General features: G+C 38.8%; 1 protein-coding gene across 1 annotated transcript in view; it reads left to right on the top strand.

The window, feature by feature from the left end:
- LOC109934543 (latent-transforming growth factor beta-binding protein 2-like) overlaps window positions 1-19,714 on the top strand; it is a 312,512-nt gene extending 292,798 nt beyond the window's left edge. Inside the window, exons 30-34 of the mRNA XM_048600033.1 lie at window positions 57-197; window positions 2,922-3,092; window positions 7,659-8,099; window positions 11,252-11,401; window positions 18,640-19,714. Coding sequence (XP_048455990.1) covers window positions 57-197; window positions 2,922-3,092; window positions 7,659-8,099; window positions 11,252-11,401; window positions 18,640-18,800 — 1,064 coding nt within the window. The 3' untranslated portion in view covers window positions 18,801-19,714. The remainder of the gene's footprint in view (window positions 1-56; window positions 198-2,921; window positions 3,093-7,658; window positions 8,100-11,251; window positions 11,402-18,639) is intronic.
- The last annotated feature ends 5,290 nt before the right edge of the window (window positions 19,715-25,004 follow it).

Here is a 25,004-nt window from a genome sequence, read left to right as displayed (position 1 = left end):
GGTACTTTTTAAAATCTTTTCCCTCTCACCTTAAACCTAAGCCCTTTTATCTTTAGATATTGATGAGTGTCAAGATGAAAATACATGTGTGAATGGAGAGTGTGTCAATACACCAGGATCTTTTAACTGCTTCTGCAGCCCACCACTTACACTGGATGTAACCAGTAAGAAGTGTATAAATGGCACAGAATTAGGAGGTAAATATAAGTTCTTAAGCTGTTTCTACTACGTATTGATAATTCTATATTATCTCTAACATGCAAGAAATTTAAGGAGATCCAATGTTCTGGTCTATATGTGACACCAAGCTCACGGCAATGTGCTTGGTGCTTAAATGCCCCCTGAGCAACTAAGGATGGGCAACAAACGCTGGCTGAGCCTGTGACGGTTACATCCAATGAACAAATGAAACAAAAGCTCGCTGTGTTTTCAGCCATTTCAGATTGTGGCAATTTTCTCAAAGTACACAAAGTACATCTTGCCCCTCCCCACTAAATTTCAGCACTAATCAAAAATTCCTCACCAAATCAAAATTAAAAGGAGTGCTCACTGAATCACCTTCACTAGTGCTCATGTTTATGTGATGGGAGCCCATGAACCAATTCATTTTTGTTCGTCCTCATCACAATACGCCCTCCCACCAATTAGTATATTTGGATGCATTACACTCTGCTCCTCCTCCAAGCCAGTAATGTAGATAAGTAAATAATTGAGGCCCTAGGACTGATGGATACCTTATGGATCTTCCCAAACTGAAAATATCCATTAATCCTGACTCTCTGCCTTGTGTGTGTTAACCAGTCATCAATCCATTCTGATACATTGCCACCAAAACTGAAAGCTCCTTTCTTGTGCAATCACTTTTTATCTAGTACATTAACAAATGTTTTCTGGAAATCCAAAATACACTACATTTGCTGGTTTTATCAACTCTGCATGTTATATCCTCAAAGAACTGGGCAGCACAGTGACTCAGTGGGTTATGCTCTGCTGCCTCACAGCGCCAGGGACCTGGGTTCAATTCCACACATCGGGTGACTGCCTGTGTGTTGTCCCCGTGTCTGTGTGAGTTTCTGCCGGGTGCTCTGGTTTCTTCCCACAGTCCAAAGATGTGCACGTTAGGTGGATTGGCTGTGTTCAATTACGCATAGTGTCCAGGGATATGTAGCTTAGGTGGATTAGCCATGGGATATGCAGGATTTACAGGGATAGGGTAGGGGGATAGGATGCTCCTTGATGGGCCAAATGATCTGCTTACATACTGTAGGAATTATATGAACTTTAGCAAATTTGTCTAACATGATTTCCTTTTCACAAACCATGTTAACTCTGTGTGATTGTGTTAAGCTTTTCTAAATGTCCTACTACCTCTTAATAATGGTCTCTAAAATTTGTCCAACAAGCGATGTTAGTCTAACTGTCCTATAGTTTCCTGTGTTACGTCTCCCTCCCGTCTTGAACAGGCAGGTGTGTGACATTAGCTGTTTTCCACAATTTGTAACTTTAACTTCAATGCAACTCAGAACTAATGTAAATTAAACATGAACTAACAAGAAAATTATGGTTGGTATGACCAATAATATGCACATGGAATAGCAAGTTTACTTCACAATATTACAAGCATTAACATTATCCCCCAAACAACTGGCACCACTTTATAAAAGTCTTGATAATGCAGATTCCCCAGAGACTCCTTTCTTAAACTCCTTTCATAAATATCATCCAACAGTGGTCAACTCTGGCAAATCTGAAGTGCAATCTTTGCTCGAGTCATATCTTTGGCTTTATTATATGTCTAAGCATACTATACACACTGAGCTTCTTTCAAATATGCTTTCTCTCTTCTCCCTTCTGCTGCAGCATTTCTGTCTACATTTCTCCTTTATAAATTCCATTTTAACTTCCATCCTGCTGACACTGCTTCCAGGCTAAGGGCTACCAGTCACATGGGCCAATAATTATTATTATTATCCATAACATTACAATTGATCTATTTTGAATTGATGAAAACTCTTAAAGTCCTTTATAAGCATTTTTTTTTCATTACCGATCTCCTAAACATTTTAAAGAACTTACAAGCTTTCCTCATTACTGTTTCTATGTCAATGTTTGTCATGTTCGCAGCTGGAAATGCATCCCTTGCTATCCTGATGTAGACCAGTTCTTCCTAAACTTCCACATATGGTGTGAGCCCAGAGAATGAAAATTGAGTGATGGGAAGAGTTGCTAACTGAGAAGTAGTGAGAGGGCTTGTGAGGAGGGAGAATAGTTGTTAAGCACTGTGGGTATAGACAGTTGTTAAACTGAAGATTTGCTCACTGGGCTGTGGGAGAAGCTCAAGCTGAAGGGGTGTGGATTAAGAAAATTTCAGCCACCTACATTAGACATATTTTTTTTGTTGACAGCAGTCAAACTGAATTCCTTAAGTTATGCCCAACAGTGGAAAAATAACCATGCAGCCCTAAAGACCATCAAATCTGAGTCCTGGCTCCACCATCTCTAATGTTGTCTTGGAGCTTGCAAGTCCAATTGCTCATCCCTTGACACCACTGGGGTCATAATCCACAGTTTGGGAACCACTGGGATAGATAACATAACTGATATCATAATCAAACATTCATTCCTCTTTCAATGCCCCCTTTTTAAAATTGGGATGCCCGACCATAACTAGCAACGAGCTGGGGAAATTAATCTGAGTACGGCCAAACAAGCATGTTGCCCGTGATTTTCCGTCCATTTAAACCAACGGATGGAAAATTCCAGGCAGCACACCATAATGCTGTGACATCAACTGCATATACAAGGCCTCTGTGGTGGCATGAAACTTCAGAAGACATTTTTTTGTGCATACGACAGTAACATGATAACCATCTTTTATCTGTTTTGAAGCTAACCCTATGGATGTTAATTCTGTTCACTAGTTAACTCTGAAGAGGTAGATACATATCTGGATATATGCTGGCAAGGGGTGACGGAGGATGACATCTGTAGTAAGCCTTTGAGGACCAGATCAACAACCTACACTGAATGTTGCTGCTTGTATGGAGAGGCCTGGGGTCTACAATGTGCTTTCTGTCCCTCCAGAACATCGGGTAAGATATTAATCGCTCAATACCCGTGTTGAATCTAAATTTCAAATAAACATTGTGGGATAGGTCTTGACCTTGGCTATAGTATGTTTTATATTTCTTCAACTTCTGATTTCAGTTGAATCCTCACACAGTCAAGACCACTTCACTTGTTCCATAAGTCCCAGAAATTTAGAAAGTACTTGTTAAGTTGTATTAGAAGGACTTGTAGTGACGGGTATCAGGTGATCTCATTAAGAATGAGATCCTTGATTTGGGGTTGATAATTTGGGCCAATCGGGGAGCCCTGAGCGACAGATATAAATGGGAGATTTGGAATCTCCTCACCTCAGGTTCTGACTATGAGCTGGACAGTGCACAGCCAGTGTACAGTGCACATCTAAATAGAGGGTGACTTAGTGATGAGATACCACCGCTGTGCAGTTATTTCAGGACTAGAATTAAGAGTCATTGACTGGGTTGCACTATGGTGTTATAACGCAGATGATTACAGTTAGAATTTGTATTGAGATTAACAGTGAAGATGCGAGCACTCCATTGACTTTGAATAATAGGAGGCTATTCAACCTACCAACACTGTGCCAGCTCTTTAGTAGTATCATCTAATTAGTCCCATTCTGCTGCACCTTTTTCCATGTCAATGCAATCTTTCCCTTCAATTGTATATCCAGCTCCCTTTGAAAGGACTCCATTGAATCTACTTCTAAGACTCTTTCAGGCAAAATATTCCATGATTCTGAAACTCCAAATGGAAACTTCCAAAGGGCCCACTTAAACACAGAAATCTGAAAGCTACCTGGATCCAACATAGGCTAAGCTATAACAGCACTTCACTGAATAAAACTGAACATTAAAATAAATATAAGGACGTGAAGTTGTGGTAATGACCCATTGGTTAATCATTAAACATGGTGAAAAAGGTTAGGGCTGGTACATGCAAGAGAAAGTGAGTTTTTAAAAGTGTGACCAACAATAATAACTAACAAACAAGCTCTCTAGCCTTAAAATTTAATTTTGAAAGTGTGGTGTCTTAATGCTTCAGATTTGCATGAATACTGGATTTTTTTTTAAAAAATGATAAAGTGGCTTTTACAACTACCAGAAATATCGAAGCACCTTACCACCAATTAACATGCATTTAAATTGTAGTCATCATTGTAATGTAAGAAACATGGCAGTTAATTGTGAGCTACAGACTTCCACAAACAGTATTGTCCAATCAGATTTTTTTCATATATTTATTAGAAACCCCGGTAACGTTCCCCCTGCCCTTGAGGTACTTTTCAATCAAATCAAGTGGGGATTGCGTTTAATTTCTCATCCAAAAGATGACATTGGGACGTCATGTTGAGGTTGTACAGGACATTGGTGCTGCCTCTTCTGGAATATTGTGTGCAACTCTGGTCACCCTGTGACAGGAAGAATATTACTGAACTGGAGAGGATTCAGAAAAGATTTGCCAGGACGTTGCTGGGAATAAAGGGTTTGAGTTACAAAGAGAGGTTGGATAGGCTGAGATATTTTTCACTGGAGCATAGGAGGTTGAGGGGTGACCTTATAGAGGTTTATAAAATCATGAGGGGTATAGATAAAGTGAAAGGCTTTTCCCTAGGGCTGGGGATTTCAAGACAAGGGGGCATATTTTTAAGGTAAGAGGAGAAAGATTTAAAAAAGACATGAGGGCAACCTTTTTTACACAGAGAATGGTTTGTTTGTGGAATGTACTTCTGGAAAAAGTGGTGGCTGTGTTTACAGGTACAATATTTAAAAGTCATTTAGATAGGTACATGAACAGGAAACATTTGGAGAGATATGGGCCAAACACAGGCAAGTGGGACTAGTTTAGTTAGGGATTATAATTGGCATGGACTGGTTGGACCGATGGGTCTGTTTCCATGCTATATGACTCCATAACACGTCTTACAGCATGAAATCATGGTCGGAAACCCAGAAAGAGGCATTGGATACAGAGATGGCCTGGGATGAAGGCCTCCCTCAGCACTTTGTTGAAGCAGTGACAGAAAACAATTTAAAAAACAACCTCACACCCTCTCACCTCCAGTCTCCCCACTCCATTCATGCCAACCTGCCCTCCCCCACCTAACTGTTCATGACCCCTCATAACATCCATGCCCACCAATGACCTTCTACTCACCTTCTATGCCACCCCACATCCCTCTGCCACCCATCATCCTTTATAGCCCCTATGCTAGCTTCATGCAATCCCATTGCACCTATCCACTATCCTTTGGCTGAGATTAAAACTCTCATAAGTGTCTCTTCTTGAATTCACTATCTCAGGCAACACTAGATTGTAAACCCATTCACTGGATTTAAATTCCTTTATCCCATATATAAGGCGGGTACAATTACAACATATAAAAGGTATTTGGACAAGTACATGGATAAGAAGGATATAGAGGGATATGGGCCAAACACAGGCAAATGGAAACCGAAAGATCTGCGGATGCTGTAAATCAGGAAAAAAAAACAAAGTTGCTGGAAAAGCTCAGCAGGTCTGGCAACTTCTGTGAAGGATAAAACAGAGTTAACGCTTCGGGTCCGGTGACCCTTCCTCAGAACTGATGGTGGCTGAGAAAATGAAGCAGGCAAATGGAACTTCAGTTTAGGAAATCAGGTCGGCATGAATGAGTTGGGCTGAAGGGCCTTTTTCTGTGCTGTATGACTATTTAAAAAAAACTGGAATTCATAGTCCCATTTTAAAGAGTTTACAACTGCTTAGAGAGCCAATCAAATAGTGAAATGGCAAGTTGTGCAAACAGTCAGGTAGCACTAATTGTGCAATTATAACTTTCAGGCTTATGTCAACAGAGTCAAATAATAAGCATTGCTTTTCCTGTAACACCACAGAAACATTTCAATTCCTTACAAGAAAGGATTTTTAACTGCCTCAAACAGCTTTATTTGACAAGTCTCTTTGGCAGTTATGTGAACAGTTCTCTTGACAGTTCCAATGAGCCAAACTTGTGCTCAAAATGTGAGCAGTTCTGTTAGCATAATGAATGTCATTCTTCACTACTGACTTCAAATTGTCAGGTCAATATTTAGGTATAGATTGCAGGCCTGAGTTCTCAGTATTGTAGAAAAATATATATTAGTGGTAAGGCGCAATTAGAGGGAAATTGACTTTGAGAGAGGTTTTCATATATGGGCTAAAAGTCAATGGTGAGTAGCTGGAAATCAAGCCATAGTTAAGTAGGTGACAGGTTCAATTTCTGCAGTTGTCTTGGAGCTTATTGTTTAGAGAGCAAGAGGGTCAGCAGCAGGGAAAACCCACTGTGGACCAATGGAGTACTGCTGGTATCATAAGAACAGTTTTAAAAACATAGAAACATAGAAAATAGGAGCAGAAGTAGGCCACTCAGCTCTTCAAGCAAGCTCCACCATTCAATATGATCATGGCTGACCATCCCACCCCAAGTTAACCTTCTGGGGCCTTTATTGGGCCAGTTCCTCGACTTGCTTCACACTGGCCTGGAAACAACAGCAATTTATCGATCCAACTCACAAAGTAATCTTGCAGTCTAATTCCAATGACATCATCAGAACTCAATATTCATATGCAAAGAAGACTCCTCCTCCTACCACCAAGATTTGCCAACCAACCAGCTGCTCGGTTGAATAATTTAAAATTCAGACCACTGTGACCCTGTCAACTCCCCAGTGGATTAGAAATGACATTGTTTGCAACTACCCAAACATCTATGTACCACTGCACAGGTGAGATTAAATGGTTCTGTTTCTCTTTCTGTCTACCTCCCTCTGTCTCATTGGGGTCAGTTATCAAGATATCTACATTCTTACATCTATCAACAGAACTCAAGAGTTGTGTTCTATTTTCTTTCAATGTTCCACATGTCCTTTTAAAAGACAATTCTCATTAAGTTTCCCACCTATATTTATCTCTGTCTCCTCTTTCTGAATCTTCAATGTATAGGTAAAATATTTGATTTAATGCATTTGATTTACTTATTTATTGTCATGTGTATTTTGTTACAAAATCCAGTGAAAAGTGCTGAATAGTGTCACCACTGTCTGGTAACATATTAAAAAACAAAAAAAACCAAAACATGGAAATGTTTTAAGGCAGAAAGAAATAAAGGCAGAAAAGTTAAAAAAAAAGAAAAAAAACTTTAACATGTTCATCTTTACGAATACTTCTAAAACACAGATAATAATCATAAATATCCAGTGGTTTCAAGCATCAATTGATTTTGTATTTAAAAAGCTCCAATTAGAATGACAAATAGAAACATGGCTAATGGAAGGATATATGTGAGCCGATAGAATAATTATGTTTAACAAGTTGGTCTAAATGTAAAATCAGGTTATGTTATGTATTCATTCAAAATAATAATACATTCAAAATAAAATTGAACAAGTGGCATATATGTTTCATGGCAATTATTATTATTGAGACACATATTCAAACAATGAAACATTGACAATCAATCAACCCAACAATGGATTGTGTGCATTTTAGTGGCTTCTGACTTGTTCCTTCATTTGCTTATTTAATTTATTGATTTTCTTTCTGTACCATTGCAGTTGACTTTGCACAGCTTTGTAATATTCCTAGGATATTTAGCGATGGATCAACTGGGCTCCGGGATAGACCTGGTTATGAATATGGCCCAGAAATACCACCCTATGGTCAGGATTTCCAACCTGGAATTGGATCCTATGACAATTACGTTCAGCCTGAATATAGACCATATGATTCCCAACGGGGGCTAGAATATGGAGTGGGAGATCCCTATCTTGCACCGGGATATGAACAGAGAGATCTACAACCTGGCTCAAGGTATGAACTGAGAGATCCTCTTCCTGCTCGTCAATATGGCCCAATAGAACCTCAATATGGTGAAGCATATCGACCAAGAAATTCACAACCTGGGTCTGAGTATAGTTCTACAGGATATTTACGGATTCCACAGTACCGTCCTCGGGAGCCTGGAAGAATCCCGCTGTTTAGTAGCAGTGAGAATGGTAAGCAGCGATTCAGTTTTTTTATTATAATTAGACTTTCACCTTGTGTATTAGTAGCCGAAGTTATTTTGCAACATATGATTATTCTCCAAAAGCATGTAAGCCTTTTAAAAGAGTGATGAAAAGTAACCCAAAGTTCTACTTCTAGATGCGTAGATCAATATAAACTTGTATGCATGTGCAAGTTCAAATTGAATGGTTAATTTACTCATAATGTGTTCCATTATGTTTTAGATGGCATGAAATGGATCTAGCATGAAGTGTCTGTCCATACCTTTGATAATTTATCTTCGCTTAGACTACATAAGTTGGATTGATCAACTTATATATTTTTATTCTTTTTATGATCCCAGCTGATGCTATTACTGGACAAGTCAGATCTCAGACAGAAACCTGGCTTGATAAATCATATTTTATTTTGTTTTGGTTTGGTCTCGCTGAAATATAAGATCACAATGCTGCCAATTTTGCTTTAACAATAAAACAGAAGTTTATTAACAAATGAAATGAAAATAAAATAGACATCTACTGAAACCACAAATTTTTAAACACACAGTAAAAGTATAATCCCATTAGTCCCAAAACACTCCTTTATAAGCAGAAAAGAAAACAATAGCTTTTGTATAGCACCCAAAACACAGCCATGATATTGTACCCAGAAACATACCTTATATTGTACCAAATACATCACTCCACACCAGAAGCTCCCTCTCTATCCCTTCAATAGATTTAACTGTGACTTTAACTTATAGACTAGAACTGAGAGTGGCTTATTCTTATAGCTTTTATACATCTGAGCTTAAACATAGATAACACAGTGTGGAGCTGGAGGAGCACAGCAGGCCAGGCAGCATCAAAGGAGCAGGAAAGTTGACATTTTGGGTCGGGATTCATCGACTTTCCTGCTCCTCTGATGATGTCTGGCCTGCTGTGCCCCTCCAAATCCACGACAACAAGGTGCAAGGCTGGATGAACACAGCAGGCCAAGCAGCATCATAGGAGCAGAGAGGCTGACGTTTCGGGCCTAGACCCTTCATCAGAAAAGCATTCATCCAGCCCTGCACCTTGTTGTCTCGGATTCTCCAGCATCTGCAGTTCCTACTATCTCCCTCCAACTCCACACTGTGTTATCTCTGACTCCAGTATCTGCAGTTCTTACTTTCTTTGAGTGAGCTTAAACATACTCAGCTTTATTCTCTTCAGGGTTCTAACCCAACACTTTTGGTTTGGAACTGACGCTAACTCTTCACTCTAAGTTCATCTGGTATCACTAGACTTCCTGTTCAGCAGCACTGGTATACACAGCCATCTACATTCAAGGACTTCAGTGGACTGTCTAAAACCATAGTAAGACTGAAAAAAAGCTCTGTCTCTAAATTATGGTTGTTTACTTTAAAATTAAAATAAAACTTCTCTTGACCTTATAAACTGGAGCGTAATTATCTCGTTCCATCATCAATCCCTATCAGTGTGCACAACACCCCATTAATTCTCACCCTCGGACTCAAAAACAATTTTAAAAGAAATCACCATGGCTACAGAAATAATTCCAAGTTAATTATTAAATTCAGACACACTGAAAACCCACATGTTACCAATTTAAAAACCAAATTCACAATAAATAATATTAAAAAATGCATAAATCACATGTGCTACATTACATATTTATTAATGCAATGCAGGCAAGGCCAGTTGTTTTTTCTTGTTGTCAGCCACCTTCTTGAACCATTGCAGTCCAAGTGATCCAGGTTCACTTACAATGTTGTTAGAGATAGCGTACCAGGATTTTGACACAGTGAAGGAGCGGCGATGTATTTCCAAGTCTGAGACCTGCTCTAATTACTTTATTGGCTGCAGCAAATTCCCTTTATCCCTCACCGGACGTGTCACTTGTTATTTCTGCTGAATTACTTTAGATATGTGCAGTTACGGTGTCGGCAGGATTGTCAGAACGCTTTCGAAGGCACTCACATAAATAATTTATGTATGCTGTAAAATAGCTGTAAATTGGGAGGCAGAAGTAAGAGAGGAACTTGGTGTAATTACAATCACCAGCGAAAACTACTCAGCAAACCAATAGAGCTGCTGGCTAACAAGTTGCTGCATCCTAATGACTTCATCCTAGGGTCCTAAAAGAGGTGGCTATTAAAGAAGCAGATGCATTGTTATTAATATTCAAAATTTGCTACATTTTTCAAAAGCCCCATCAAAGGGAGACAGAAAACAGGAAATTAAAGACGAGTTGACTTTACACCTGCCACAGGAAATGTGGTAGGGTCAATCCTTGAGAAGGGTATAGCCGTGCATTTAGAAAAGAAATCAAGGTAACCATGAAGAGTCAGCATGGTTTTGTGAAAGAGAAATCATGTTTAAGTAATCAATTAATTTCTTTGAAGAAATGTGATGAAAGAAAAGCAAGTTCTGCTTTACGAACATCCCAGAAAACCACAAGTTCAGACTACCGAATAAAATACTGTGGATGCTGAAAATCTGACACACAAATCTGAGAAACTCAGCAGGTCTGGCAGCATCTGTGGAAGGAGAAACAGAGTTAATATTTCAAGTCCGGTACGACTCTTTTCAGAACTGAAGGAGATTCTGAAGAAGAGTCTTACCAAGGTCGATTAATTTAACTGTGTCTCTCTCCGCAGATGCTGCCAGAATTGCTGAGTTTCTTCACACTGCCTAGGTCTCTGCACATCACTGAGTTATGCTGCTTCCTCCACTTCACAATGTTAACATTCTGTGAGGTTGAGCATAGCATAAAAAATAAGACAGTTTTTGACAATGTTTTCCTTCAAACCATGACCAGGAGAATTGGCTACCAACAGTCATTTCTTCTGTGCAGTGACCGTATCACAGAGTCCTCATTTGCTATAGTTTGCCAATTGTATCATCAGCTGTCCTTAGCAGGATTGTGAGTGTGCCCTGTTCTTTTAATAGGTGGCAACTTTCACAAAACTGGCAGGGAGTCACTGATGAAATGCATGGACAATCCACGTTCCTGAAAATCACTATCCAGTTCCAGAGATATATAAGACTACAACATGTGGTCTGAGGTATATCAATGGAAGGTGCTGTTGCCTAACTAGAAATACCTGAATCTATTTTAATTGTATGTTATTTCGCAATATTTGATTTTATTTTCTCAGATCGTTCCAGTAGTTTTGAAGGCTTACAAGCGGAAGAGTGTGGAATTCTGAACGGCTGTGAAAATGGGCGATGTGTTCGAGTACAGGAAGGATACACCTGTGATTGTTTTGATGGGTTTGAGCTTGACATGACAAAAATGACTTGTGTAGGTGAGTGACCTTTTGCTTTTTGTGTGATCTTTGCCCCATCCTTCCCCTTCTTTCTCAACAGTTCTACCCCTTGCCACCAAATATTCAGGCTTGTTTGGGAGTGTGAGATGCAGGTTCCATTGGTAGCTCTTAACAATTCTGCTTTTTGAGTTATCATTTCTTTGAAAAAGGACTAGACCTCTCATTAGTACCATTACTGACACTGTCCTATGCTGTTGTAAATGCTGTTTTACGAACATAGGAACAGGAGTAGGCCATTCAGCCCTTGAGCCTGTTCCACCATTTAATGAGATCATGGCTGATCTGTGGCCTAACTCCATAAACCTGCCTTTGGCTCATATCCCTTTGCTTAACAAAAAAAAACGTCTAGCTCAGATTTAGAATAACAACTGACCCAGCATCCATCACCATTTGTGGAGGAAAGTTCCAAACTTCTACTGGTCTTTATGTGTAGAAGTGCTTCATAATATCTCTCCTGACTGGTCTGGCCCTATGCTAAGACTATGTCTCTCACTAGTTTCAGAATCTCAAACCAGTGAAAATAAATCTAGTTATCTGCATGGGTTAGATTTTAATACATTACTGCCTACGCTAAAGGACCAAAGGATCTATCTTACTGCATATTGCAACAAATTAATTCCTAAAAAGAAATTGTCTATTGGGTGATGACTATATTTGATTGATAAGATTGAGAGAGTTGACTTCAGCATTCCTAGGTTCAGAAAGCTCAAGGTTTTATTCTCCTGCTGTTTGTATGAAGTGATGCCTAAGACCAAATAGAACTAGAAAACAAGTGGTAGTTAAATGGTAATTAAAGGATAACTGAGGGAGAACCTGACTGGGTGTATGGGGAACAAGTAACCAGTCTGCTAATGTTTTGTGAGGTGTGAGTTGGAATAAAATGCTAGCCATTAAAACCTTGAACACTATTTAACCAACTTGTAACTTCTCGTTAAAAAAAGACAAGGAAATGCGAATGCTGGAAATCCAAAGCAAGCACAGAAATTGCTGATGAATCTCAGCAGGTCCGGCAGCATCTGTGAAGAGAAGGCAGAGTTAAGTTCAGAAGTTCCAAAGAAGGGTCACTGGACCCGAAATGTTAACTCTGTCGCTCTCTCCACACATGCTGCCAGACCTGCTGAGTTTCTCCAGCAATTCCTGTTTTTGTATCTTCCGGTATTTAACAATGGTGGCAGACGATGGTTAGCTGTTTTCTTTGAGGAAAAAGATTGAAAAGTTAGCACTATTCTAACATGACAGTAAAACTTCAGAATCCAGGTGACTGGATCTAAATCTAAGTCATCAGGGTGAGATAACCCAGCCCCTGATTTCAGAATCCACACCTTAAATGAAATAACCATGTAAACCTGTATTACTTTTTCCTGTATTACTTTTTTACCAAAATAGAAACAAGGTATGGTCTTGGCTGTTTCACTACTGTACAAAAACGGGATAAGAAGCCAAGTTTTGTTTTCAGAATTGGAGACTGATGGTTTGGGCATGAATGAAAGTTAGTAATTTTCACAGATAAAATTAAACAAAAAAATACACTGGACAGTTTGGGCCCATTATCAAAGGAAAGATGTACCAACATTGGAGGCAGTCCAGAGAATGTTCGCTGAGCTGATCCCAGGCATGGAAGGGCTACCTTATGAGGAGAGGTTGAGCAGGATGGCCCTGTACTCGTTGGAGTTTAGAAAACCAAGAGGTGACAGTATTGAAACATATAAGATTCTTAGTGGACTTGACAGGGAAGATCTGGAAAGGTTGTTTTCCCTTGTGGCACAGTCTAGGACCAAAGGGCATAATTTCAGAATAAGGGATCACCTATTTAATACAGTGATGAGGAGTCATTTCTTCTCCCAGAGGGTACTGAATCTGTGGAATTCTTTGCCGCAGAGGACTGTTGAAGTTGGGTTTTTAGGTATATTCAAGGCTGAGACAGACATATCTTTAACCTGAATGGAATGAATGATTATGGGGAAAGGGCAGGAAAGTGGAGTTAAGGATTAACAGATCACCTATGATCTCATCAAATGGCAGAACAGATTCAATGGGCTGAATGGCCTACTTCTGTTCCTACACAATATGGTCTTATTGACTACTTAAGAAGCGTGGTCATACATTGGCAAATTCAGAGCGAAGATAGCTGCATAGAAGTGCTCAGAATGGAATTCATTAGATTGCATGCAAAATTGCAGAAATTCCCCAACCTATCCTGCCCTATAAATTATTACACAGCACCACAGTATCAAGTTTATGCAGACTTCAAATTTTGATGTGCATCAAACTTGCAGATAAACAGGGACTGCTAGAACAAATGAGACAAAAATAGAAATTGCTAGAAAAGCTCTGCAGGCCTGGCAGCATCTATGTAGAGAAATCAGAGTTAACATTTCAGGTCGAGTGACGCTTCCTCAGAACTGCTAGAACAAATGTCAGGAGCAGTAAAACAAAAAAAAATTGCATAGCATTCCTTTCCAGCATCATTCACGGTACAAATGTCACAATCAACTATATGACAGAAATGGAGGACACCATATTTAGAATGGAGATAAGGAGAAACTTCTTCAGCCAGAGAGTGGTGAATCTATGGAATTCACTGCCACAGAAGGCTGTGGAGGCCAGGTCATTGAGTACATTTAAGACTGAGATAGATAGGCTCTTGATTATCAGGGGGATCAAGGACTACGGGGAGAAAGCAGGAGAATGGAGTTGAGGAACTTATCAGCCATGATTGAATGGCAGAGCAGACTCGATGGGCCAAATGGCCTAATTTCTGCTCCTATGTCTTATGGTCTTATATTAACAGGTTGGTGGGACTGTCTAGGTACGGGAAGCAGGCAACAATAGAAAAGAAGAATTTTAACTGAGGGAAATGAGGACAGAAATGCTTTTGGTAATGTTGAGAAGGAAACAGAGTCTCAGATTTACAAGAAAAGAATGACTTCCAGCATTTTCAGGTACAGTCAATTGATTTGACAGGTGTGATTCAGTATGCCATGTCCTGTCCCAAAAAGAGCTAAACACATAAGAGCTAACTAAACACATAATGGAAAATTCGAAAGAAGGTTTGGATCAAAGAGGGCACTGTGTTGCTCACAAGAGCCAAGTGATGAATGTGGTAGACAAACAGGAGGTTGGAAGAACACAGAAGCCAGGCAGCATCTGGAGGAAAGGAACAGACAATGTTTCGGATATTACCTTTCTTCATGAATGTGCTTGGGTCAGAGTCTTTTAACTGTGCAGTGTTAGACAGCATATGCACATTTATGGTGTGTGAAATGGACAGGTTAAAAGATGCCTAAAATTTGAATGTTTTGTCAGATTTGGAGATGAAAACAAACTAACATCTTTTAAGAAAAGTAGCCATTCCCTGTAAAATAGCCAGAATCAGTCATTTCATCAGCACTGATGTGGAATCCAGTGAAATTAAGTAGGCCATCAATTTAAAAAAAAGTGAATGAAACTGGATATGGAAAATAACACAGTTATTTTGTTTGAAAGTTCTGTGAATGTACAACTTACACATTCAGAGCAATTGTTGTCCTTTGATGGAATTAAGGAAATTTTATTGAAATCGAGGGCAGAAATCAAGAAGACAACTAGTTAATTATGCTAAAACATGAGGGCAATTTGTCCATCAATCTTTTAAAAGCTTGATAAAAGCTGCCCAACAGCAAGAATGACAAAGCTGGAGAGAACGTGGGGTGGGGACAAAGGTGCCAGACAGTGAACAGCCCTATCATAGAAACAAAAACAAAAATTGCTGGAAAAACTCAGCAGGACTGGCAACATCTATGAAGAGAGAGCAGAATTAACATTTTGGGTCCTTCTTCAAAACAGGCACAAATGTGGACAGAAAAGGTGTGGAATTATAAGGCTAAAGCCAGGCCACTGGAGTAAAATTTTGAAGAAAACTGAGGGGATCGAAATATAAGAATATATTCACTTATGACAGGAGAAGCAATTTGTTAGTATTAATAATTGGGAATGTAGATTAACTGCTTTTCTGCAGGAAGATCAATTCAAAATAGAAATGCTTCGTCATCTTCAAAAAGAGGTGTCAAGTGCTGTGGAGACTCTCTGGAAATTAAAAAAAAGGCTGTCTCTCGGAACTGCTTTCAACACCACTGGAGTTAGAATTAATCTAAATTTGCAGAGGCAGGGATTAATCAAGAACTGTCAGCATGGTTTTGTTAAAGGGAGATAATGTCAGACCAAATTAATTGAATTTTTCAAGAAGTTCTGTGTGTGTGTGTGTAGATGAAGGCAATGCATTTGATCTAGAGGCAACACCGTGTGGAGCTGGAGGAACACAGCAGGTCAGGCAGCATCAGAGGAGCAGGAAATGTTGACGTTGTTGTCTCTGACTCCAGCATCTGCAGTTCTTGCTATCTCTGAATGAATTTGGTCTAGTCCACTTGGACTTCAGCAAGGCTTTTGATAAGGTCCTGCTTGGGAGACTGATACCAAGGGTAAGGCGCCATGGAATCCAAGGAAATTTGACTAATTTGGATCCAGAATTGGCTGAGTGGTAGGAAGCAGTGAGAGATGATCGAGGGATCTTTTTGTGATTGGAAACTTGTGTCCCGTGGGATCCTGCAAGGATCAGTGTTGGGGCCCTTGCTGTTTGTTGTCTATATAAATGATTTAGACTTGAACGTAGGAAGTTGATCAGTAAGTTCGCAGATGATACAAAAATTAGTGAAGAGGTAAAACGTGTGGAGAACAGCCTCAGATTAGCGGAGGACATTGGCAGGCTGGTCAAATGAGCTATTCAGTGGCAAATGGAATTCAATCTGGATATGTGTGAGCTGATGTATTTGGGAAGGACAAACAAAGAAAAGGAATAGGTAATGAACCTATAGGATGATCAGCCATGATCATATTAAAGAACAAAGCAGGCCCAATGAGCAGAATGGCCTACTCTTGCTTCTATTTTTCAATGCTTCTATTACATCCCTGGGGAGATGACCTCAACTGGAATAATTGAAGATTTCTGCAACGAAACAAAGGATCCAAGTATTCATGTAACTTTTATTCATGTTACACCCCTTCTGGTGCACACCAGTCATGTTGTGTCACATCGTATCGCATGTTCATTCATTTGCCAATTTAAATGGCAAAGTCATGGCCTTTACCAATCACAGTTAATGCACATACAGGATTTCTGTGGAAAGTGGCAGGACATGTGTTATCTCAAGGTTACAGCCTGTTATTCTTTGTGAACTCTGTTTGTGCTAATATACTGACACCTGCTGTGTGTAGCATCAATCATCAAAAGTCCCATTCATCCTTGTTTCCCTTGTGACTAACTGCCAGGCAACTTTTCAGCTGTTTCACTGTCAATGCCTCCAGCACTAGCTACACGTCAGTGTTGTTCCCACTTCATTGTAGAGGCAGTAGATGCGCTGTTTTCTTTTGCAAAATGTATTGGAAGAAATTCTAAAAAGAGATTCAGCCACAAAACCCATTGAGCGCTAGGTGGCACGATGTTCATTCAATAAAACATGTTAATGAAGAAAGACTGAGAATCAATATTGTAATTTTAAAATGGATTTTGGAGAATGGAGAAATTGCAAAATTGAAATGGGCAGGCTATCTCATTTCATTACAAAGAAAGGAACAAGGTCGAGGAAATATTAGCAATATCAGTAAAAGGACATTTGGAAATTTGCATGCACCAAAATGAAGCTGGAATATAATATGTAGTCTTTTTGTTTTTCATTATTATTCTATGTGCATTTATTATTTTATAAAGCTGAGGGATAATTGGGCAAGAGGTTGTCTGTGGAAAACAATGGAGAACAAATTTGTAGAGGCCTGATTCTCCACAAGAAGGCCATCAATAAACACATAGAATTAGACCCTCCATATACACCACTGCAAAGAAAAACTGGAAATGATGTAATCAACTCTGATGCTCCCCGGAGTTTAAATAACAGGCAGGAAAACACAACAGCGTTTCATCAGAGGCTGCACTGATGATGTTACCCAGCAGGGTAATGAAACGTCTACAAACTAACGAACCAGCTCAGCGAGTAAACCAACCACAGCATCCACATCCTGAGCTACAAATCTATTTAAGAACCAAGTATTTGGTGTGTTGGAGTTTTGTGATCTGTGAGTTGGAATAATACTCTGACTGGAGACATATATGCCTGAACTCAATCTAAGTAACCCTTAATGTCTGGTGTTTAACGAGGACATGATCAAACTTGATCTGTTCAGTTCCTGCAGTCAAATAGGAAGCAGTACTCTTTCCACGGATACTCGCTGCAGGAAGCAGTCAATATTTCAGGACTTAAAGGGGGAATATTGATCAAATATAAAGTACGAGTAGTCCCCAGGTTGAGAACAGGTTCTGTTAATGAGCCGATTTGTAAGCTGATTTATATGCAAATCAGGACACAATGCAGAATGATATAAAGCAGCCATTCATAAGTATAGGAAATGTTTTTGTGTTGGATCTTTAAAATTACATCCCAGTATAGGATTGCATTCAAAGGTCAGATGTTTGTAAATCTGGGACTCCTGCATTCCATGAAAACTCAACTCCACAGTAACTTAAGCGTTAAAGTCACCATAATCCCAAAGGCTATTCTGTCATTAGAGAGAAACAGGTAGTGGTGAGTTTAACCTGAGAGTCACTACACCTCAGGTGATGTGCGAGGTTAAGAAGGCATGGTGACATCAGCTATTACAGGAACTGACCCTGCACTGTTGGCATCACTCTCTGTTGCAAACCAGCTGTCCAGCCAACTAAGCTAATTGGCCTCCTTAAACTTAAACGTTGTAGCCACAGCAAATTATGGTGGTTCAGTGGTTATCACTGTTGCCTCACTGTACCCTTGGGCAACTGTCTCTGTGGGATTTGTACATTCTCCCCGTGTCTACATGGGTTTCCTCTGGGTGCTGCAGTTTATTCCCACAATCCAAAGATGTGCAGAGAGGAGGACTGGCCAAGCTAAAACGCCTCCAAGTGTGCAGAGATGTGCAGGTTAGATGGATTAGCCATGGGAAATGCAGGGCTACGGGAATTGAGTGGGATGCTCATTGGAGGGTCAGTGTGAGCTGAATGGCCTGCTTCCCCACTGTAGGAATTCTTTGAGGTGAAGTTGAGGTGGAAGATCAGCTTTGAACTAACTGAATAGTGGAACAAGCTGGAGTGATTTTTATGACCTGCTGCTACCCTTGTGAATTGAAATGACTCTGTTGTGATTGTTACATTTCAGATATTAATGAATGTGAAGATCTGAGTGACAGCATACCGCTCTGCCGGAATGCAAGCTGTGAGAACACAGAAGGATCATATAAGTGCATCTGTTTACCAGGCTTTGTGCTTTCCCAATATCCTAATGACTGTATACCAGAAATAGAAACAGAACATCAGTAAGAATCCGGACATTATCACCTGGCATTTGAAAAGGAAACACTTGGTGATTTATTTTAAGGAAAATACATGTTTATTCTGCTTGGGATTATCAATTTGATTATATGTGAGGGTAAATGTTCAGCAACACACAAAGCCACCAGTCCAGCGGCACTATCTGTAATTTATGTCTATGACTTTGAAAGAAAGTGTTGATTAGAATTGTGACAATTCCATTTGTAAAATGTACAGAGGCAATACGAAATGCAAGTAGCAGACAGTTGGCTGAGACTATTAAGACTGTGTAAGGCCTTTATGTTACTTGAAGACATCCTGAATGGCTCTGAAATAATTGACACTAAGGGTAGTGATAAATATCATTTGTTTGAGCGAAAGGTAAGAAGAAGTAAGTTATTATTAGACATTGTCATTTTAAAACATGAGAAAATAATTAGGATAGGGTCACGTGCTTAATATTTTTTTTTAAATGAAACATTTTCTATTTTGAAACAACTGCAGTGCATTTTGCTGCATTTTCTACACTGAGATTTTCAGAAGAAATATAAATAGTCATCTGTGTTCAAAGTCCTAATAATCAGCCAGGGAAAATATACCGCAGTATGGCTAATCTGCCACTAGATGTCTCTGCACATTTTAATTACTCTGCATAAAACTATAACATGTAAGTGCAGAAGTAGGCCATTCAGCCCTTTAAATCTACTCAGCCATGCAATGAGATTATGGCTGATCTGATAATCCTCAACTTTCCTGCCTTTTCCCTGTAACCCTTGATTCCCTCAGACTTGAATAATCTTAACAGCCCTGCCTTGAAAGCATTCTGTAGTAAAGAATTCCATAGATTCCCAACCCTCTGAGAGAAGAAATTCCTCCTCATCTCTGTCCTAAATGGATGATTCCTTATTCTGAGATTATGCCCTCTGGTCCTAGACTCTCCCATTAGGGGAAACAATCTCTCAGCACCTGTCAAGCCCCTAAATACTGTCATACGTTTCAATAAGATCTCCTCTCATTCTTCTAAGTTCCAATGAGTAAAGGCCCAACTTATTTAAACCACTCCTCAAAAGGACATCCCTGCAAATGTGGTACCAGCCTGATGAACCTTCTCTGAACTGCCTCCAATGTCAGTACATTACTCCCTAGATAAGGGAACCAAAACTGTTCACAGAATTCTAGCTGTGATCTGACTATTGCTTTGTATAGTTTTAGCAAGACTTCCCTATCTTTCATTCCCAAATACTCCATTCCCTTTGAAATAGAGGCCAACATTCCATTTGCCTTCAGTATTACTTGCTGAACTTGGAAGCCGGCTTTTTCTGATTCATGCATGAGGACCCCAAAATCCTCTATGCTGCATCTTCGTGCAGTTTCTCTCCATTCAAATAATATTCAACTCTTCTATTCTTTCTGCCTAAGTGCATAACCTCAGACTTCCCACAGAATATTCCATTTGCCCAAGTGTCTGCCTACTCGTTCAACCCGCCTATATCCCTATGTTGACTCTTTGTATCATCCCCACTACTTGCCTTCCCACCTATTTTTGTGTCATCCACAAACTTGGTAATAATATATTCACTTCTGCCATCCATGTCACTAATATATATTGTAAATAACAGTGACCCCAGCACTGATTCCCACAACACTCTACATGCTGCCATGCTGGAAATGCCCCTCCAATGCCAACTGTCTGTCTTCTGTTAGTTAGCCAATCCTTTACCTATGCTAATACATATTTCCCCAACATCATGGCCTCTTATTATATTAAGTTGCATTATCAATTTTTTTTATTCATTCATGGGTTGAGGGCCTCACTGACCAGGCAGCATTTATTGCCCATCCCAGAGAGCAGTTAAGAGTCAACCACCTTGCTGTGGGTCTGAAGCCACATGTAGTCCAACCAGGTAAGGATGGCAGTTTGGTTCCCCTAAAGGACATTAATGAACGAGATGGGCTTTTTTTTCCCCAAGAGTCAGCAATGGTTTTATGGTTATTGTTAGTCTCTTCATTCCAAACTTTTTATTGAATTCAAATTCCACCATCTGCCATGGAGGGATTCAAACCTGCATCCCCAGAACAATACCTACATCTCTGGATTAACAGTCCAGCAATAACACCACTAGGTCAAAGCCTCCCCAGAAATGTTTTCTGGAAATCCAAATATATTGCATCTACTTGTTCCACTTCATCAACTTGCTTGTTACCTCCTCAAATTCTAGTAAATTTATCAAATATGATTTCCCCTTCATGGAGCCATGCTGGCTCTGCTTGATTGTATCCTGTATTTCTAAATGTTCTGTTGTTACATCCTTTATCATAGATTCTAACATCTTCCTAATAACTGATGTCAATCTAACTGGCCCACAGTTCCCTATGATTTTTTTATCTCACCCTCTTTTTGAATAGGATTTGATTTCAAAGCATTCCTGAAAGCCTACAGGCTATTAGTGCTGTACCAGACAAGTTTCCTGTGGATTGATACGAATGTGCCAATAAGATTTTATTATAACTACCTATTTACAGTTTTCAGTTCCTTTCCGCTGAAAACCACATTCTAGAAGTATTGTGGAAAATTAATATAAACTGACCATGTTAGCAGAAAATTATCTTGTTCAACATTTAACCCATTTACATTAAATGGGTAATGTCTACCAAAACAGTATACAAAGTAATTTCATGCCACCTCATTAAACATTTCAATTCTAATATTGTATAACATAACTTCTGAGCTCATCTCTTTAAAACTATAAGTATTTTTTTATTCTTAGTTTTAGTTTGTTTTGCTTCTTGGAAAAAAAAAACTCCTGTTTTATTCTTATTACTTGTTATACATATGTGTTCACACCTCTTTAGATGCCATAAGCAAAATATTTCAGTGAATTGTAATAATTTTCAGTGAAAAGAGTGATATAAGAAAAACTACATAACAAGGTATTTTAAGACAAGTGCACCCCTCAACCCCAACACAAATTATGACTACTACTGGGTATCTGCTGGGAATTTAGGCAGTAAAGCTGAGAGTTTGAGAGATTGGACTCCTAATTTCATAATGTACTCTGCAGTAAATAAATGCCCCATCAGGGGATTAAAACGCAGATATACTTTTGTCATGACTCTGCTGCTGTTGCTTCCTAAAACTGAAAGGTCAGGAAAGAGCGATCAAAAATACTGATACAAGAAGTGCAAATGTGTGAGAGGAACTAACATCATAGCTCAAGATCCGCACCTAATGTTAATACAAAAGCAGCCAAAATATACTTGGTTACGAAGCAATGATATAAAATAGATTGCGAGCTTTGATAATAGGATAATGATCTTAATAATAATCAAACCCTAATAATGCCTTTTCACCTCAAGTTGTTTTTGACATCATAAAGGGAATACAAAATAAATTTCACAAGTACAATGTCACCTATTTACAAAGTCAGAATTTTCTTAATTGGAGAAGGCAGGTTTGAGTGAGGCATTCAAGAGAGCATTGGATGGTTTTTAAATAGTAATAGTGTGCAGGGTTATGGAGAAAAGGCAGGAGATTGAGGTTGGATGATAGGTGCAGGCACCACGGGCCAAAGGGCATCCTTCTGTTCCGTAATAACTCAGTAATTCTCGTTAGTCTAAAGCTCCATTAATTTAATTATGTAGGCAATATGTTTCATTTCACACAAATAGGGATAAAATCTGTGTTCTTGTTAGCCTCATTAAAAATATGTACAGATCTCATATTAGGATTGGATGACAGGCAAAATGAAATGGACCTCACAGTAGCACCTTGGAGGAATTGCTGTAATTGTGTTGTTTTGGGGCCAGCAAGCATGTCAGTTACTTCCTACTCAATGCAACACACAGCAAACATTCAGTTTATATAAGAGGTTAGAGAACAGTAAGCTGGATCCTGCCATGCATGCCATTCAACAACTTGCTATCATAAAGGTCTACAGCACAGAAAAAGGGCTACTGAGCCCATTGAGTTTGTACCGGCTCTCTGCCACCTTTCACACAGAAAACACCTACTTATCTTTAATTCGCGTATATTCAAGGTTTACTGTGCCACATTGTCTCCCGAACCAGCCTTCTAAGGGTATATATGTTATTCAAGCATGACATTAGTGATATTCAGAGGTTCTGCATCCATGCAATGATCCTCTCACAAATGCTCTCACTGTGGTGAAAGATATCTAGACTGAAATACTGAAGTTAAAAAAAAATCAGATAAGGTCTTAACCTAAATAATTGTTGCGGTGGCCTAAGTTCCATAACATGTTAACAGCCAAAACTAGAGCTGGAGTTTTAACAAATTGTTTAAACAAATTGGCTTACGAAAGCTACCTTTAAATAAATTCGCTATCTAAATATCAAAAGAATAAAAGTGCATTTATTAAAACTAATCTTCTAAAATTTTATTTCTGGAAATATATATGAAATGATAGCATTATAATTAAAAATCCTTTCATTGCCCCCTCAAGTATTGTTTTTTCTACTATGTATGTGATCAGGTGGCAGATATATGGTGCAGTATCGATTGCTGCTAGTATTGTCCTCAGCTAATTGGATTTCATGTACCTTAGCACCTTGAGTTATGTCAATGTTCTATGCACTGAATTTGCAATTGCTGATAAAGAACAAATTTAAAATAAAACTTAGAAATCTCATCACACAATACATCCAGAGGAAGATTCAAACCAGAGCTAAGCTGCTCATAAGTTGATTGAATTATAACTTTCACAAAAGCTATTCATTGTTTTAGGATACCCAATGGAAAATCTCATGTAACAAGAAGGGAGTAATTTACCTTAAGACAAGATGTAAATTATTTTAAATAGTTCAAAATTGGATTTTAATACAGAATCATTCCTTGGCGGTTTTCTTTTATAAAGCTGCTATTAACATATGAATGTACTTCAATTTTATTACTACTTTGCTTAGGAAATTTACCTCAATTGCCTTGGACATGAATAACATGGTCTTTCTTTACCTCACAATTTTTCTCCCTTATGCTCTCTGTTGAAGCTATTGTTTCTATTGATGTAGTTGATTCAAGTACATCCATAGTTGAGGAGTCATCCTTCATATTTAAACCCCTGTACTTAAAAAAAATTACTGTTCAATAATGAAGCATCACAGTTCAGTCTTGTTTCTGGCATCACCTAATGAACTGTGCTGGATGGTGATTAGAAATTCAGGTCACTTTACTCTCCTAAACACAGAGAAGCTGATGCCAATTATTTAACCCTGATTATTTCCCTGCTGAGATCAGCTATGGAAATAAAATCAAATCTGGAACAAATATTGCTCAACAACTCTCTGAGTACACTTGTTGAATCACCAAAGGAACCAAATTATGTTTCAAAGCTACAGCAAGATTTTCATTACACATAATTTAAGGAGCATATTGATTTTTATGAGCACAGATACGTATGACAAATGAGCTGTCCAAATAGTTCTTTTGCAGCCTGTAAATTAATTCATATTCAAATTTCAAATGTCTTGCACATAATATGAATATGTTGCAAATTCTCTCCCAAGTCTAATCAGTGCTAAACAAAGGACAGGTAAATTATTGAAAATCTCAAGTGAACAAAACATTTTTTTTCTTTTGTCTGTGTATTTCGTTTTTTTTAGTTAATAATAAGCTCTGATATGCCTTGTAAATCGTACTTGCTTCTAAAACATCTGTAAAGCTACACCTGATTCCTGTACATGTTTTGTGGATACAAGTACCATTCTCAAAAACATAGAGCATATGTTTTGTACAGATTTATATACAAAATACAATGTATTTAATGTTTTAGGTAAGATAAATGTTAGATATTTAGTAATAACATTGTAATTGTTTCCAGTTCAGACTTTATTCTTTTTACAAGTGATCTGGCTATAAATTCTAGTATCTCATGCTGAAAATTTGAAGTAAGTGCCTTAGCCATATTTCATTTTGCTTTTGTTTCCTGTTGCAAAACGTAATTTGTTCTACACTGTATCATATAAAGTGCAAATCCTCTGCCCTGTGGAGCAGTTTTGGGTACTTGTTATAGATCAACCAACAACATCTATTTCTCTTTGTCAACATGAGTTGCAACTGAAGTGGTAATTTTTCAAACCTTCACTGCTTCAATCTAAAGATCAGAAGATACTAAGCAGTGTGGATCTGAGTTCTGAGATAACAAGGTGCAGAGCTGGATGAACACAGCAGGCCAAGCAGCATCAGAGGAGCAGGAA

Source organism: Rhincodon typus, chromosome 8 (genome assembly GCF_021869965.1).
Source record: "Rhincodon typus isolate 14 chromosome 8, sRhiTyp1.1, whole genome shotgun sequence".
Classification (NCBI taxonomy): Eukaryota; Metazoa; Chordata; class Chondrichthyes; order Orectolobiformes; family Rhincodontidae; genus Rhincodon; species Rhincodon typus.
The sequence above is the reverse complement of the archived record's forward strand: the minus strand, read 5'-3'. Positions and strand labels throughout refer to the sequence as shown.